General features: G+C 49.2%; 1 protein-coding gene across 2 annotated transcripts in view; it reads right to left on the bottom strand.

The window, feature by feature from the left end:
- The window catches only part of wwtr1 (WW domain containing transcription regulator 1), a 47,373-nt gene extending 30,919 nt beyond the window's left edge, over positions 1-16,454 (bottom strand). The window contains exon 1 of one of the 2 annotated variants that reach the window (XM_088915085.1): positions 15,576-16,454. In XM_088915085.1, the coding sequence (XP_088771211.1) occupies positions 15,576-15,982 (407 nt within the window). In that variant the 5' untranslated portion in view covers positions 15,983-16,454. The remainder of the gene's footprint in view (positions 1-15,575) is intronic. The other variant, XM_088915086.1, reaches the window with a different exon arrangement.
- Positions 16,455-18,366: the final 1,912 nt, after the last annotated feature.

Genomic DNA, 18,366 nt, shown 5'->3' with positions numbered 1-18,366 from the left:
TGTCTTTCAGTCCATAACCTCTGGCTATACAGACACAACAAACGGTGACTATAGGGGTCTCAAGAAAACAGCTGTAATCTGAATTTTTATTAAACGGATTAGAAAAGTCTGGGAACTGCCTGAAGTCCACTCAACACTGTTAAGCGAGACAGAGGTTGGGCTTTAATTATCTCATATGATTTTATTTACAAAAAAAAAAATCACAAGTTTTGTTCCTCTGCCAATGTTCGTGAAAGGGCTTCATTGTCTACCAGCACAGGCAACAGAAAAATATACATTTTCTTCTCTTTTTTATCTTCTTTTAAGTCCCTAGTGTTCCAAGAAGCAGGGTGTAATGTTGCAGGTCTAATAATAAGACACAAAGCCACTGAGCCGACACTGGACTCGTGCAGGCGCCTGGGGACAGGCCTCCACTGCTCTGTCAGAGCGAGACGACCGTTCCTCCTCTTTCTCTTCAAGCGGAGGGCTTGTCTTGGCAAAAAAAAAAAATTGGGTACGTTAATGTGTAACCCTCATCAGGACAAAAGGTTCTCGAGCGCTTCTGCTGCAAGACGAACCATCCTGCGGCCGCTCTCCAACACCTGCCGGGCATCGGAGACACTGGCTGGAGCTTGAAATGAAAACCGGAGCCAAGATCGCCCTCAGGTGAAGAGCACTCCCTCACCCGCACTGCAGAGCCCTCACCGACTCAGCTTTGCGTCTGCCTGGTTTTCTTCTCAGCTCATGAATTATTTCAGTTTATTTGTTGGACTGAAAAACTGAATATAAAATTTAACATTTTTTTTTGGGGGGGGGGGGGGGGCAGGCTTGTTGTTTTGGGATTAAGCGCCACACTCTTACCCTAAAGCTCCTTCTCTGAAACAGGGGCGCCATCCTTCTCTTGTGTCAGGGAGGGGCGAGCTTTCAAAGAGGAGTGAATGTTTTAGCAGGTGGGAGGGGGCGAAGGCTTCCTCTCACGCGGGCCATCGATAAAAAGCCGGCACTGAACGCAAAGACCGCACTGCGGTGTCCCAGCGTCCTAAAGCGCTGTCCTCCTGATCTGTCCAAAGTTCCGTCCCAGCAACACGTCAGACTCGGTGCAGCTCGGTGGTGTGACTGCAGACGAACAGGAGTAATGTTCAGACATCTGCAGGAGATGACCACCAGTTTAAAAACTGTAAATATTCAGTGGCTCAGAACTAGTTTCTTACAGCACTTTCCCCCCCCCGATATACAATTTCTTAATATCCACTTGTACCACACAAGGGAATTGTTTAAAGAAAAGGGGACTACAGTGTGATATCCATCATCTTAGCAGATCAAAAGAAGCACAGTGTATATGTATAGCTGCCTACACAAAGCACAGAATAAATGTACTGTATAATACGCACTGCAAGGCCGCAAACACACACGTCCTCTGTCTCTGATAAAAGAAACGAATGTTCGATATCTTACACCAGAGCACTAGCTGGAATTAAAAGAGCATGCATCCTATTTTCATTCCTTATCTTAAAACACGCACTGATTTAGACTGGTGAATGAAATGCCGACAGTATAGAAAAGCAGTTGGGTTGATAAATCCTTTCTCTTGTGGTGAACAATACGCCCACATAGCTACTGCTCACATTCCAGAGGGATGAATAGAGAGAGAGAGGGAGAGACGCAGGGAGAGAGAGCAAGAGCTGGGATAGAACAGAGCAGCAGAGTGAACGTGCACATGCTTCATGTTACACTGTAGGGCTCCATTTCCCCAACAGCACAACGACACACTACACCACACAGCCATCACAGCACAGAGACACTACACACACACACACTACACCACACAGCCATCACAGCACAGAGACACTACACACACACACACTACACCACACAGCCATCACAGCACAGAGACACCACACACACACACTACACCACATAGCCATCACAGCACAGAGACACCACACACACACACACTACACCACACAGCCATCACAGCACAGAGACACCACACACACACACACACACTACACCACACAGCCATCACAGCACAGAGACACCACACACACACACTACACCACACAGCCATCACAGCACAGAGACACCACACACACACACTACACCACACAGCCATCACAGCACAGAGACACCACACACACACACTACACCACACAGCCATCACAGCACAGAGACACCACACACACACACACTACACCACACAGCCATCACAGGACAGAGACACACACACACACACACACACACACACACACACACACACACACACAGTACACCACACAGCCATCACAGCACAGAGACACCACACACACACACACTACACCACACAGCCATCACAGGACAGAGACACCACACACACACACACACTACACCACACAGCCATCACAGCACAGAGACACCACACACACACACTACACCACACAGCCATCACAGCACTTAGAGAAACACACAATGGTGTCCTTCGATGTTAACACTTTACAAAATTAAAAAATTAAGCAGATCATGACAATGCTTAATATCCATACTTCATATACATATCCTACATCCTTTTGCTCAAGAGTGTTTTATTCTGCAGGTCTGCCATCTTGCTGGATGGAGAGTCACTAACACTGGGATGAGTCACACAGGCACTTTCAAATGTTCAATTGCGTTCCAGAGGGCAGTGCAAACAACGGATTTCTTCTTCAAGCAAGAGATTTCAACTGCTTGCTTTTGTGAAACCCTCCTGAAAAGTAAGAGGCTGCACGTTCATACTCATCCCTTATCTCATTTTGGTGATGATACACGGATACAACAGAGTGCCTCTTGTTAGGGCTTCAGAAAGAGGTGTCAAAACGCTTTGGCATTTAGCAACGGAGGTGAAGCAATAGGACTGGTTATACTGTGAGACCTCCCTGAGAATACTGTATCTCAGGCCACCATCTTGGAGTCTTCGACAGCGATGAATACTACGGTACTGGATTCAAGTGATGAAAGTCCCCAGTTTTTAGTAGAAGCTAACTCAGTGGACTTCCCCGAGATCAGCACAGCAACGTCAAGCGAACACGACTGAACAGGAGACCTGATATGAAGCAAAGCTGGTGGGAAGACAAGGCCAAGCTGATCTGGCGTCTCACCAAAGTCTACAATCTGCAGGGATGTGTCAGCGCCGTCAAAACCGGGCCTCTGGATCAACTCTCAGCGGTTGCAGACCACACCTCCCGAGTCCCAGGAATGAAGCAGAACTGAGGGACGACCTGTTAACACTCAGATCCCTCTCATCGGCCGAGACGCTGTTGGCAAGGTTAGTGCACAAGAGGAGGGTTGGAAAAGCTCTTCGATGATGTCCTCAGGGCCAACATGAGGAATCTGAACATTAAGACCAACTCATGAGCAACTACTGACCAGGATCGTCTTATATTGGGTTTCTCAGTCTTAGTTTTCTCTCATCTCAGAACTTCAAAACCGTATATGCTGTATGGCGAGAACATCAGTGTGTCAGGGACCTGATCAACACGCCAGAACCCTTCATTCTAGTGGGAAACACCTGGCCCAAACTGCGACCGCCTCTGTTAATCCCAGACTGATCTCATCAGCCACCTGCAGATCCCAGACAAGATGGATGACCACCATCCAAGGCTGTGAGGGATGTCAGGAGAGGAGAACAGTAATGAAACGAGAATCAGAGATCAAGTGAACACCAAGAAAGGCACTTTTGACTGACAACAGGGGGCACCCCTTCACACAAAGGGAGTGTTTAGACATCCAAACTCCTTTTGTGTACAGAGGTTGTGGGAGTGTGGAATTAGATTTCCAGTCACACTGTCCAACCTGACAACCTGCATTCTTTCATGAAACGGCCGGACTAGATCTTTGGTTCAATTAGCTGCTAGGAAGTCAACGAGCTGCAGCAGTGGTTCCCAATCCTGGTCCTGGTGGCTCACACGCCTGTCGGTTTGACGCCTGTTCCAGACGAGCCTTCAGTTACACAATCAAACCCTCCACCGACTCGATAATAGTCAGATGAATCTGAACTATCTGTGCCCAGCTCTTACACACGTTTGGAGTTTTAACTTTGTAAGTGAAACAAAATCGCAAACCTGTGACAAGAAGCGTAAGGCAAATTTTCCAATGAAGCTGGGACCAGCACTGGGAGCCACCTAGCTAGATCCAGACGGTCCTGCTGTACACAAAGGTTCCAGCTGAATAGTTATTTTTTTACACATTCTCAAGCTAATAGTGAAATAGCACAAGAGCTTTTGGATTCAATTTCACACATTCTTAACACGAATATTTTCAGACTTACCAATAACACAGACAGAAGTGACAAAAAAAGAAAAACGACCCATGAGGCTGTATTTCTATAATTGTCATATTCACATTTTCACACTGGCATCGTGGGCCTAATCAACAAGGGGCTGCTCTTCAGCCTCCTTCAAAAACATGTGAAACTATGACATGATAGCAAGCTTTCTCCCAGTGCATGTCCGCATGTCTTGTGTCTCTGTTATGAACCCTTGGCAAACTATTGGCAGCTCTCATGGAGTGCGAAGGCACAGGGAATTTGTTTTTAAGGATAATTACATCCATTGTGTCTACAGCACAGATGTCAGGGCTTCTGGAGTTACAAAACAATTCTCTGGGTTTTGAAGCAGAGGGCATTTCACTGGGAAAGTTTTTTGCTGGCTTCACAGGCTGTTCTGCATAATGTTACTTCGGTGAAAGAAAAGCATTCATTCCGACAAGGGAAAAAAAAGAACATAAGAAAGGTTACAGACGAGAGGAGGCATTTCAGCCCATCAGGCCTGTTTGTTAGCAGCTAACTGATGCAAAGATCTCATCCACAGCCTGAAAGACGCCAGGTTGCAACATGGCTGGTACTTTGTGCCACACTCCCACAAATCTTTGTGTGAAGAAGTGCCTTCTGTTCTCAGTTTTAAATGCAATTTCACATGGTTTCCACTGGTATCTTCGGGTTCGTGTCTCACTGTTCATTCTGCTGGGCTGTCTTTGTCGGGGTCTTTGAGGATTGTGAATACTTCTATCAGGTGCCCTCCTAGCCTTCTCCACCTTTCACAAAGTCGTGATTAGGGGACAGACATGGTTATTATGAATTTAAAACATGTTTTTTTCTATTCAAGCTAACAGATGTGTCCCCCCGAGAAAGAGTGTTTGCTGGAACTTGAACAAAATTCTCCGCGTCATCACCTACTGGGGACTGTAACACAAGTTCTAGAGCTGCACTCGATTCTGAGAATCACATCCTTAGATCTTAACCCACAACCTAAAGGCAAAAAAACAATCAACAACAACCCACAAAAAAACTGCGCTGGGAAGAGACTAAGACAGGTTTCCCCTTGATTATCCCTATTCACTTCAAGACCACGATCTGCAGCTTTGAGAAACAATATTGTAGCAAACTGGTCGGTAACGCTAATCTACAGGATATTATGACAACAAAGGGAAAACAAAACTTCTTTCTGCAGTGAGGTAAGCCACAGCTTTATCCTGTTTCTTTCTTTTTTCGGGCGCCTTTTGAAGTCCTCTGAGTCATGTTTATTGTTTTTACAGCCCAGAGCCCAGAAGGCGGGCTGCTCTGTCCCTCCAGCCATTATTCCTGTAACACAGGAAATGACCCGCGCACTGCCTCCTCACAGCCATCGCTTCAGAGCGCCCAGGCCAGGGGGAGACAAGTGGAAAATGCTGGTCCTGAACATAAAACGTCTATCCGCACTGCCATATGTAAACTTTGGCACTGGGGTTTTATTTATGGAGGCAAAGTGGAGAAATACATGGACAAGAACAAATAAGTCGTGTTACGCTCCAGAAACACGCCAAGCAAAACACAGACAGAGGAATGCAGGGAAGCTGAGGCACATGGACACACAGAGTTGGGTAAAAGTTTACCGTTCGCTTGGTTCGTGCTGGCTGGCGTCTGCCCTAACCGCAGGCTTCGTGGAACATAACCAGCCGCAGGACCCGAAGGTCCAGCTTGGATTTTCTCTGGAAATGAAAGCTGGATGCTTTTTTTTTGTGAAAACGTAAAAAAAAACCCGTCAGGGTGCACTCTGGTAAAGCAATGCTGCTGACATGCAATGACAGGGTCATGTAAAGAGTCGGGCTTCATTCGCATGAACCTCGCTGGCCGGAATTCTCCTGCGGCCAAGCTGTTAAGGGGTTACAGCCCTCTTCCCATGAGGCACTCTGCCTCCATGAGGTCCCGGGTGCGAGTCGATCACCAAACGCACGCGCGTGCAGAATGACGCACGTGCCGAAAACAAATCGAGTTAAAGCACCTCCTGTCGGGGGCGCCCTGCCTCAGAAATGAACAATAACGCCCAGCGGAGTCGGTGTCACTCAAGCGCCACTCCGGGCAGCTCTTTTCCAGCCAAAATCTGATTTACGTGCAGGGAAGATGTAGTAAGCATTGAACATGCTGCCCTTGCACACGCACAAGGGCTTTCAGTGAACAATCCCAAGGCACCAGCGCCAATTTTTTGGGATATTATACGTGTTAAAAATAGAGTACAGTTGTAATGCAGAGGAATGCATCAGAGACCAATGACAAATAAAGGCCCGGCGCTGAACAAAAGGCCGAAGACAAGAGCCAGGACTCTAAATTCAGCCACGGCCACAACAACTGAAGCAACTCCTTTTAAAAGGTCATCAAAGGTCAAAAGTCAACTGGGGTCTGGCAGTCCCTGTCTAGTGCCCAGGCACCATAAATAACAAACCGCCCTGTGGATTGAATATCTCTGAAGCAGGAGGCCCGAGCTAGGGGGAGGACGAGAAAATGAACACATCAGCTGTTGTGTGGGTGATGGGCAGCTCCAAAGGCCGACCCCGAGAACTCGAGAGTTCACCTGCGGCCGTTCACACAGACACAGGCCGCCACAACCGGCAGCCTCTCTCTGCGCCCTGCTAAATACCTCGTCCGGCTTGAGAGACGCCAGGTTTTCCGCTTTAACGACATGGCTAGCACTTTGTGCCACGCTCCCACAACCCTTTGCGTAAAGACACGCCTCCCGTATTCAGTTTTAAATGCACTTCCACTGAGTTTCCACTGGCATCATCTGGCTCATGTCTCACTCCCAGACACCCCAGCTGGCAGTCACTCCCTTCGTGGTGCTTGATACCTCTCAGGTGCTCTGTTTCTTTCCCCTCGCGAAACCGAGGGGGGCGTCAAGATGAAATTTGTTCTGTCTGCACCCGATCAGCTTCCCCAGTCTTACGTGGAGCCTGGCACATAACGTAGCCCTTGGGAATCTCGGAGGCTGGGATTCTGAAGACCCCCTGCATTAGGACCCCATAAGAGGAGCAAAAGGGAGGTTTGTAGATAAGAAGTGGAGTGTTATGCTTCTTTTAAAAAAAGTCTTAGAACACATGTAAACGAAATTCTATGCAAAATCTCCAGTCGTGATTTAATAGACTGTGAACTGCAATCGTGACTCCAGTGGCCCGACTGGTCTGCACTGTTCTGCAGCCCCGTGTCTTAGGAAAAAAACTGATTTCCAAAGGCGTCAGAAACGAAAGTGGTCAACAGTTGGCGTGATCTTAGCGTCCCGTGCTACTTTGCGTGTGCGTGCCTTCCTTAGTCTTGCAAGACACGCAAGACCTTTTATAATGTCTTTACACAGCAACTTCACAGCGTAGCTCAAGACCGTTTGCATTAGTCTGATGATGGGACGCAGCACCACTGAGATGTTTTTAGAAACAGTAATTACGAAGGTCTCCCAGATGAGGAGCCTGTCCTCTGTCAGATCTGTGCAGTTGCCAACTAGGGCTCTGAACACGGAGCGGTACAGCACAGCGGATCAAACGTTATTCAGTATAAAACCCCATAGGTTTAAATTCAGCCCACATGATATTTCCTTCAAGTTTAATTGCTTCCATACAATTTATGTCCGAGAGTCACGCTAGGCCCCGGAGCGCTAAGCATGCTCTTGCCACAAAGAAGCTCTTGTCCTGCGACAGCCTCGATCGGCCGACGAGAGGCCAGTGAGAAAGACGCAGCTGAGGGAGTGAAACAACCAGGTTTTCCTGCTCTTCCTAAGCACTCTTTAAACAGGAAGTCGGCCGGCCTCGCCGCCGGCTCTTCCACTCGACGAAGAGCTCACATTCCCCTCCTGGCTCGGGAGCCAACCGGCTTGCAGTGCAGATAAACACATCTGTCACGGCTGCACCCCGACACACAGCCCAGGGAGCTGGGCCGCGCTCCTCCCCACATCGGGGCGGCGAGAGGTGGTTCTCCGAGTTCAAGACCACGCTCTGGTAAACACAGCTCTCAGTGCAGCTACGGGGCTGGCAGGCTCGAACACGGGTCTTTACGCGCATGTGCGTCACAACAACTGTGTCTTTTTTTAAAAAAAAAACATAAATAAACACGCAGGTTGAAAGATACCGGGGGAATTCTTATTTTGCAGTTAGAGGCCAAAGCAGTACGTCTCCAAGAGCTTGTAGCTGAAGAGGCGACAGGCCCTGGAAAGTTGCGAGTTCTGAGCTGAGGGGTGGGTTCCGGCTCAAGCACGCCTGAAGGGGAGACATTTTTGGGGGATCAGATGGCGGCTCTTCTTGAGGTGTAGCCACCACACCCGCTCAATCTGCTGTCGAATGAGGGCTGTAGCAGGCCGAGGCAGCGGGGGTGTCCACAGGGAGAAGTCTGGGAGACACCCCGAAGGTTCCAGAGTACACTACAGCGAAAGGAACGTCCGCGGATTCTCTCAACGGCTAGTTCAGGCCGCCAGGACACTAGAGCGCCATTTCTCAACCCTCTCCATCCCGAGACACACTCCAACAAACAGAAAATTCTCACAGTACAACCTGCCCGCCCAGTCACCCACTCAGCCCCAGCCTGCGCACATTATCAATAATACTGTAATAATGTTCTGTGCTAATCCGAGTTTGCCTTGACCGCAGAGCTGCTTTACTGTATGCGACCTTTCCTGAATCTCGGCGGCGTGTCCATGAACGCCAGATGAGAAACACTCCTCTAGACTAGCGGCATTATCCTCTCAACAGCCTGTAACGCTCCGCTCTTTGGAGCTGCCTCTCGAGCTCGGCTGATGCCTGTTTTCGCCGGAGTCACGGCAAGAAACCGTCAGTCATGAGGCCGCAGCCGGGCTGTCCAGGTCCAGCCCTGCAGGGGGCGCTGCGTCTGCGGGCTTCTCGGGGCTCTTTTAGAGCAGCAGCAGCAGCATCTGAAGACCTGGGAGGAGCTGCTGAATTGATCCAATTAAGCCAGTAATGATCTGACTGACACCGGGCTGTAAGAATGAAAACCGGCAGCCCAGCAGCTAGAATTGGACAGCTGTAAACTGCACTACTTTCAACTTATCAGGCAGGGCAGGGAAAAGGCCAAGAGCTTCAGAACTCTTATTTTCTGCAGGCCCAAGGAACCTAAAAGGCTTGAAGCTAAAAGTAAAGATAACCTTATCAATTATCACTGTAACGTCACATTTCAAAAGATATAAGATACTTAAATGTCTTGAATGCCCCCACCCGCTGCGCACACACAGCACACATGCCCACAGCTGAAACAATCCCTGCTGAAGCGCCAGGAAATATCTCTCACTCCTTCCCTCCGAATGAGAATCCCATTGTTTGACATGATCTCCGCTGTAAACAACCTGCCGCTGGATTGTGATTAAAATGTAAGCCGAGTGCAAACAAGGTAGACAAAGACCCTGGAGAGGTGTATTGATCGCGCGGTTCCTGGCACCAGGGCAGTTGCGTGCCTGCTTTCAGCACAGCACAAACAGCGACTTTTTGTTTCTGGTCTTCCTTTTCACCAGGGCAGTAAATTCTGCGCGAAATCAGGTGTGTACAAAGAACAGCCAGGCACTCGCAGACTGCAACAGTAACCGTGAGAGGTCAACAACATACCTACAGCCTGCAGACAACAGCAGGGACGGGGGGGGGGGGGGGGGGGGGGTATCTGACGATACAGAGAACGATGGTTTCAAAAAGCACAAAGATGCAACGTGGGGCACAGAGCAGACTTGAATTCCTTTACACGCTGGGAGCCAAAAAGCAGCACTTTAGGAAAAACAGACACCCAGGGTGCTGAACACGATGCGCGACTTTGCGCGATGACATGCTTGGCGCTCGTGTCCCACAGACCCCGCGAGCTGGGCTCAGGAGCCGTCCTCAGCTCCGCGGCTGTGCCTGGCGAGAGCGCTGCAGGAATCCCTACCCAGGAATCTGGAGGCAGCTGCAGGCCAGCGCCGCAAAACATTGATCTCGTTTTATTACTCGTTTCCATCATCCTGCTGCGCCCCCCCCCCCCCAGCCCCTGCGTGCCTCGACAAGCCCTCCAGAGCTCCCCGCACAAAGAGCTCCTCTCCGGCTCTCCAGCTCGCCGAACGCTGAAAGCTGACCTTTTCCTGCGATCGCATCAATCACTAAATTTCCAGACCTAAAGGCCAGCGTGAACAAAGCATCCTACATCCCCCTTCACCAACTCTCCCCTTTTTATCAGTGGAAAGACTTCATGAAACAGGCCGTTACTCAACCCCCGCTGAAAGGCAGCGGCAGCGCAGCTTCAGGTAGCATTCTTGCCTGTCTTTACCATCAGCGGTGCTACCGGGGGTTCAGTCAAGCAGCCGACGCACAAAGCTAACAGAGGTAGCGCCGGGAGCGGGGCTTTCTTGACCACATTGCAGCCTTCAAGCGCACGCCAAGACATTACAGGAATAATGCCCGCCCCACAGTCCGCCAATGAGGAACTGGCTTGTGGGCAGCGCCAGTTCACCCAGGCCAACCAATGGGCAACCAATCAGCCCCTGCGGATCGCAAAAGGCACTGTAGGACACAGATCGCTGCGTCTGTCACGACCTGGAGGTCGCCAACTGACAAGTCACGCAGCTCCTAGCGACTTAAGTCAGGAGAGGTCAAATCTATTTATTTAAACGTACAGAACAACACCCCCCCCCCCCCCGGGTGTGTGGTTTCTACTCAGACGCAGTCTTCTGCCAGTCATCTGAAACGCAGCGGGTGCGTCCACTCTTGTCATGCCACGCCACGCGCACCTCACTCACAAACACAGAGCGGAGGTGCACGGGGAACCTGAAACAGACTGGTCCACTTGATGTGAGCGGCCGTACTGAGGTGACAACGTAACAGGTGTCGAGGAACACCAACCAAACAGAAAAAAAACAAACAAAATAAAAGCACGTCACCTGGTTACACTAGACAGGCCTCCAGCGAGAGGCAGCCATTCGGCCTCCCGGTTTGTAGTAGCTCAATCATCCCCGGCTCTCGTGCAGCTGTTTCTTGAAAGAAACCAGGCTGTCGGCTTCACCAGCATGGCTGGGAAGCTTGTTCCCAAGTCCCACAAACCCTATGGGCAAAGAAATGCCTCCTGTTCTCGTTGTCATGGAGTTTCCACCTGTGCCCTCTGACCCAGGTTCATTCTGAAGAAACCCAATGGGTAGTCAAGGCCTCTAATGCCTCTACTTTTATCAAGTCCCCTCAGAGTTTTCTCTGTTCAGGACAAACAAGTACTAAAGCTTTCCTTTTCATCTAGACAAGTCAAATGAATGCGTGTTCCCTTCAGTTTGATGATAAAAATATGCCACACTAATCACACTGAAACAGGCCCAACAAAACGCAGGATGACAAAAATACTTCTAGCTAAACAAGCAAAAAAAACAAAACAATTCTATCTCACAATGAAGAAGGACTGACTGTCCTTGTTTAATTGAAACGTACAGTTTTGCTAAAAAGCTGGAGGAGCTGCTTCAATAAACTTCCACTTCCAATTTCTGGTGTTCATATGCAGACAGAGCCACAGACTTCGACATGAAAAAAAAAACCCATCTGTTTTCAAGAAAGATGCAGCCCAGAGTCCTAGCAGCAGGCCCTGGTGTTTTGCATCAGGAATCTTTCCAAGCTTGTTATTGTTCAGGAAACATTGTCGTGAGTCAGCAGTTCAGACTGAAGCTCAAGAAGAGCCTGTTTCTGTGCTCCCCAAGCTCAGTGACTCAGCCAAACTTCTTGGTAGCTACATGGTAGGAAATTGAAGATTTTGTATTTGGTATTGGTACCTTGTTTGTTGTTTGTTTCCTAAACAATGCTTCTGCGGTCTTTCCGAGAAAATGGACTGGCTTCTCTCTTTTCTTTGTGAAGGTCTGCTTTCAAACACCCACTAAAAGGGATTTTAATCAAGCCTGTAGACACCAGAGGAAACGCCGTCTGCTTCGCTAATGTTGCCCACCCTCGCGGTATCCGAATTTGCAAGCCGGGGTTTGCTTTCGCTGGAGAGCCCTGCCTGTTTCACTCCGGACAGCCCCGGGTCCGTATTGTGCAGGTTAACCCACACCCGCGCTACAAAACCCAGGGCAAGCGCATGCGTCAGGCCCTGCGCAGCACGCCCTCCAGGAAGTTGCAGCTGCTCACTGGTTCCAGGTTCCAGAGAAGGGACAGGCTCACTCAGAGCCAAGAGCGACACAGTGGAAAGAACATATTCCTGTGCACGTATTTTGCATATCAAGAGATTCACCCACACACATACTTAACTAGCTGAACTGTTATAATAGTAAATCATTCCTAATTCTAATATAGTGTTTTTCTGGACACTCCACTCAAAGCGCTGTACAGGTAATGGGGATCCCCTCCACCACCACCAGTGTGCAGCCCCACCTGGATGATGCACCAGTGCCCTCCCCACACACCAGCTCTCAGTGGGGAGGAGAGCAGAGTGATGAAGCCAGTTCAGAGATGGGGATTATAAGGAGGCCATGACTGGTAAAGGCCAGGGGGAAATTTGGCCAGGACACCAGGGGTAACAGCCCTACTCTTTTCGAGAAACTCCCTGGGATTGTTATTGACCACAAAGAGTCAGGACCTCGGTTTTACATCTCATCTGAAGGACTGCGCCTTTTTACAGTATGGTGTCCCCATCCCTAAAAGTGATTTTAAAATCACTATTCTTCACTTGCTCACTTGCACCATCTTTAACCTCAACCCAGGGCGTGCCAAGCTCTCAGAAGTGTACGAGACACCTCGCAACCAGGGAGACACTTGGCTGGTGTAAAAAAAAAGTAATTATGCAGACAGCCAGACTTTGTTTTCCTGGATACTTAAATTAAAGGGTGGGGTTGTGTTCTGGCTTTGCTTTGTCTCTTGTGCTGCCAACCCCGGCATCTTCAACAGGAACCGACAAGCTTTAATGTGTGCAGTCAGCAAACGAGCCCCAGACCTGTAGAGACAGACCCCAGACCGCTCTCTCCCCACAGGCCGGGTCAGGGTCCGCCACCAGCCGGCCCCCCAGCCCACTTCCTCAAGACCGGGAAAACCAAAACGCCTCGTTCACTCCCACCACTCCGGGACGGAGACTGGAGATGTTCGGATTCTGCAGTCTGGGGCGACACGATTTCATCCACACCTCTGCTTTTTAATCGGAGGCAGCGCTTCCTTATCTGTAAGTGGGAGGTGAGTGAAGTCAAAAAGGCGCTGTGATTTCTGAACACCAGCTCCCCTCAGGCTTCAAGATTTTGGTTGGCCGGGCCGCGTCTCCTGCGGCAGCGGTGCCCTGTGTCTGAGACAGAGCCCTGAGACAGGGCCGCCCAGCGTGTGGCCTGAAGACGTGACCGACGACCTTGGCTGCACCCCCCTGCGAGATTCGCCCTCTTCTGCGCCCAGGAGCGAGGGAGGAGTAGGGGAGAAAGCCTTGCGAAAGACAGGGGGCCACTCTGCCCGTCCGGCAGATAGCCTGGAGCCGAAATGCCCACAACAGGAGACTCCCGCTGAGCCAGACAGAGCGCCTCCGAGACAGGCTCTGGGCCCACCAGCAACCCACTGACAACTGCGCTATCATCGGGCCCGCAGAAACAACAGAAAGAGAGAGACCACAGCAACGTTAACCCACCTCTTTCCTTCTCCCTAACCGAACAGACGCCCAGGGAAGAGCCACGGAGGGCAGGCTCGCCCACACTGGGCTCCAGAGGTGCTCCTCTGCTTGGCAGGGTTATCTGCCCGTCTCTGTGTGCTTCTCATCTCACCTGCAACTTCCAGAATTCATCTCCACACAAATGTCATTAAAGCCCCGTGCTGTACAGTATTTGCCACCTGTCTGGCTCTGCCTGCCCTCCCTGGAAGGGCTTTTAAGTTTTTCTTTAATCCACCCCTCTTGAGTTTTTTTTCTTACAGGACACTTTTAGTGGTGAAGGGGCCACACGGCGCAGGAATTTCATTTTAACACCGCGGGAGGAACTCGTGTGGGCAAAAACATGATTGTAAGGCGAGATTCAAACCCCTGACTGGAAAAGCGCCCCCCCCCCAAAAAACTACAAACTACGACTAAATTACAGGAAGAAAAATCACTTATTTCACACTGCAAAATAAGCTTTAAACTATATGTACACACGCGGGCATCTGAAGCGTTTCCCTACACAGACCCTGCGTATTAAGAGAGGACAGGGTGCCTCAGTCCTTACTGCTCAACACCAAAAAAAGTCCAAAACGCATGAATGTGATCAATGCCTGCTCGTGCAAATCGACCGAGATACACAGCGGCGGCTGCTGTGTCGGGTTTTGGAGGGTAAACTTTGAATTAACTCGGTTCTTATTTATGGTTTCTCTAAAGATCACCTGAGGGCAGTGCTGCAACTGCTGTTCTCTGCCCAAGACATGAACTCGCTTAAACTGGCACTGTTTTACGCGAGACTCATTCTAGATCACTGATTACCGGTCCAGGCAAAGAAAAAGTGTATTGCGCTGTATTTTACAAAACTACTCAGCGAAGCCGCAAATAAATGAGCGAATTTAAAAAACGCAGAATGGGTTTCGATAATCGGGGTGTTAAATTACTTTATAGACACTTATCATAACGCAGTTGAAGCGAATCGCTGTGTTAATCTCTCCAGTTTTAGTCGTTTTTGTAATCATAGATACCAGGTCATGTTTCCGGGCGCGTTGTCGGTTAGGGCTGCGTAAATCACAGCTCAGGCGACTCCTTATAAACCTGTCTCTCTCTTTTTTCTTCTTTTGCACTGACACCAACGCCGTGCCAGCACAGCTAAGTAACGCATCTGACAAAGTACAGCAGAAAAGAAAGTGCACGCCAAATGTGAAAAAAAGGAGTTTTCGAATAGCAAACGTCGTTCAAAACATTTATTTTGCACCGATATCGATGCTGGACTTCGGTGGCCCAGCTTTAAATGAAGCACCAGCATTCAAAGTTTGTATTCTTCAGCTGGACATGACAGAAATACTCATTGTAGGTTATCAACACCATCCACAGATTGTGTAGTGTACTCGCAGTTGTCAGTTATCTGAAATCAGCCTTTCCGTGCCTTGTTTATTTACAACTTCTTGCGCAAAACCAGCTCTTAGCCGGTGTCCACAGCTCCATACGCTGAGCAGTGTGGTGCGACGGTGCGTCTCCGACACCGATACAATTTTCTGTCTGAAACACTTGATTCTGCGCCGTGGAAATAAAAAAATTACCACACGCAAACCGCACATGATCACAAAGCCGGTCACAATTTCGCCTCCACCGAGAACTGCCAACACAATGTCAACATGCAGAGCCTTTCAAAAGTGTTTTTCAAACTTATTTAAGTTTAATTTTAAAATATATATACCCCCCTCCTCCTCCTCTCCCCTCCTTCACGATCACTTACTTTAAAAAGTACCTCTGACCATTGGAGGTGAACGCCATCTCCCAGCCCGGGGGCAGTGGTAATTCATCGGCGACATCGAAAGACTGTTGCCGCAGATGAGCGTGGTGCTCCGGGCTGGGGGTCGCGCTGGCGCCGGTCTCCAGGCGGAACGAGGCCGGGGAGGAGTAGGACCGGGCGTGCTGTACTGTCAGCCGGGGCGCCTGGCTCCCGGAGTCGGTACTGGACTGCCGGGAATGCGACCCCGAGTCCGGCTCCTTGAAGAAGGACTCGGGCAGGACCTTCTTCCGCCAGGAGCTGGGCTTCGGGTTCATGACCGAGTTGAACAGCGCTTCGAGATCCGTGTCCAGGTCCTGCGCGACGTGGATCACTTGCTGTCCCGGCAAGGGCTGTAGAGGATTGCTGCTCATTTTCTTCGCTCGGAGAGTGCAGGAGGTTAATACGAGAAGAAAAGATTTTCAATCCCGCAAACCCGACTAAAGCGATTTCCCAGCCTTCACAGGCTTTGTAGTTGAGCGGTGTTTTGCTCAAAGTTTTTTTTTTTAACTGTACACACAGTCCATCTAGTCTTTTCTTCAGATCATTTATGCGAGCAAGTAATACCTATGTTATTTACGTAAATACTTTCTGAAACGCATCGACCTCTCTTCCCCCGTCTTGGGAAAAGTTATTTTTTTTAAGTAAAAAAGTTCAGCCTTCCCCCCCCCCTCCTTCCACACGGATGAGTACTTTCTAGTTGCAGTGACACCAAAGTTTGTAAACTCCACTTTCCTGCGCTGCCCGTGGTCGCGTTAGCTCATGAATTATTCACAAGCGCGGAGGCTCAGCTGGCTTCGAAAAAAAAGTTGAGTGCGCGTTTCAGTGACAGGAGCGAAACTTGCTCGCAAAAACACGCAGCTGAGACCGTACTTTAGCCTCTCCCCTCCACCTACACCAAGCAGGTTGGGGGGGGGGGGGTTGCGAATAGGAAAATTGAAACCACAGTTTAAGTTGGGGGGCACGACTTTTTTTTTAAGGCTCTCTCGATAAATCACAGCTGTCAACTCCAGGCGCACAGAACGACACAGTTGAGGATTGCGTGTGAGCGCGCACGCAAAAAAACATTAGATTAGTCGCGCTAAAGAAGTGCTTCAGAACGTGAAATTCTTTGAATCCTAAAATCATTTTTCTCCTCGTAGATGAAGTGTTTTCGGATTTTACATTCATTTTCTCTCTCTCCTGTGCTTTTCGGAATCGCCTCCTAACCTGACCATATATAGGCAGAGGAGTTAGAAACCGCGCCCACGTTTGTTAAGACTCCGCAACCTTGTTTCACAATAGCGGCTGCGCGTCTCAAGACCGGAGCGTTGATGGGGCCGTAAACTGCGGCTTAAAAATGCATGTGACGACAGAAAGCGACGGCATCCATTGAGCGGAATAGTTTTAGTTTGTTTTTTTTTTAATCTGTATTGTCTTAGAACCGCCTCGTGGATAGTTACTTTCCCCGGTCGTTAAATAACACGTGTGGACAAAGCCATCCACTAGACCAAGAGTAATGCCGAGATGTCGTAGACGTCATTTAATGACGCGCAAAGCAGTTCGTGGTTTTATTATTATTTCGAAAGGCCAACTAAGTATATTTCAGAAGGAAAAGTGGGCTGTCGGTGCTTTTTCAAATAACACCGCTAGCAGGGGGAAAACTCGGATCAATAAGTACGAAGCGGAAGGGAATGAAAAGATTTCAAACTGAGATTGAACTCATGAAACTTCTTGATAGTTCGTCCTTAATGTCTCGTCGTTTCGGGAACCAGTAATATAATTTTAGTGCAACTTGGCACTGTTATTTTTGTGTGTGGTTGTTTTGACGCGCTGTAGCTGATCTCTGTATAACAGTGCGTCAAGAATGAAGAGCGTGTTCTGTATGATGTCGAGGGGCTCTGTGGTTTAAAAGTATACACGTGGAAACACCATTAAAGACGAAACTCCAGGGACGGTTCAGACAGCGTTGGTCAGTCTCTGGGTGGTCAGCTACCGTTCAAAGCTTGAGCTGGTTAAAGGTTATACTGGGAGTGACACAGCACGAGTTAGGGCCCCGCTGAATCAAAGTGCTGCCCTTCAGACCACACTAATTCACTACAACAGGTGTTCTGACTGTAGATTAACCTGCTGAAGACGAAGAGGCACATTCCCGTTCATAAAATGTCAGAGAAAGGAGTGATTGTGTGCTGAGCAAATCACACCTCGTCACACTGACGCCTTCACACTTCAGTAGTGCTTTCTGGCCCTCGGCATCTTCAATTTTATTAATATTTCTGTTTTCTTTTGTAGGGGTCGAGTTAACACGATTTCGCACTGTGCATACGTGCAGTCATGGGATGTCTGGTTGTGTTAGTGAACGTGTTAACAGAAAGTTCGGCACGTTTATAGAGTCACGAATTGGAAATAACATCAGAATCAAGTTCAACCCTAGGGAGGCACAGCTAACATAGCTCATTTTCCACGACATGAATGATTTCAAACATGTCAACGGGTTGAAGCGTTAAAAGGGCGAAACGACTCCCTCGGGCGCCGCTTTTCACACGCTAGCCTGTCTCCAGTCTCGCGCGGAGTGCAATCCCGTTGCGTGCGCGAATCTCAGCCGGCAATTAAGGACCCAGAAGAGGGGAAAAGCCGAAATTACAGGATCAACGACTTCCTGAAACACGCCGTCCATTACCGCTGACCTTAAACTATACTCGATCGCAGTGCGCTTGAAAGCTACAGGCTTTCGTCAAATTTCAACAACTGGAAAAAAAAGTTTGTCTTTACAGAACTA

This window comes from Atractosteus spatula, chromosome 4 (genome assembly GCF_055471065.1).
Source record: "Atractosteus spatula isolate fAtrSpa1 chromosome 4, fAtrSpa1.hap1, whole genome shotgun sequence".
Lineage (NCBI taxonomy): Eukaryota > Metazoa > Chordata > Actinopteri > Semionotiformes > Lepisosteidae > Atractosteus > Atractosteus spatula.
The sequence above is the reverse complement of the archived record's forward strand: the minus strand, read 5'-3'. Positions and strand labels throughout refer to the sequence as shown.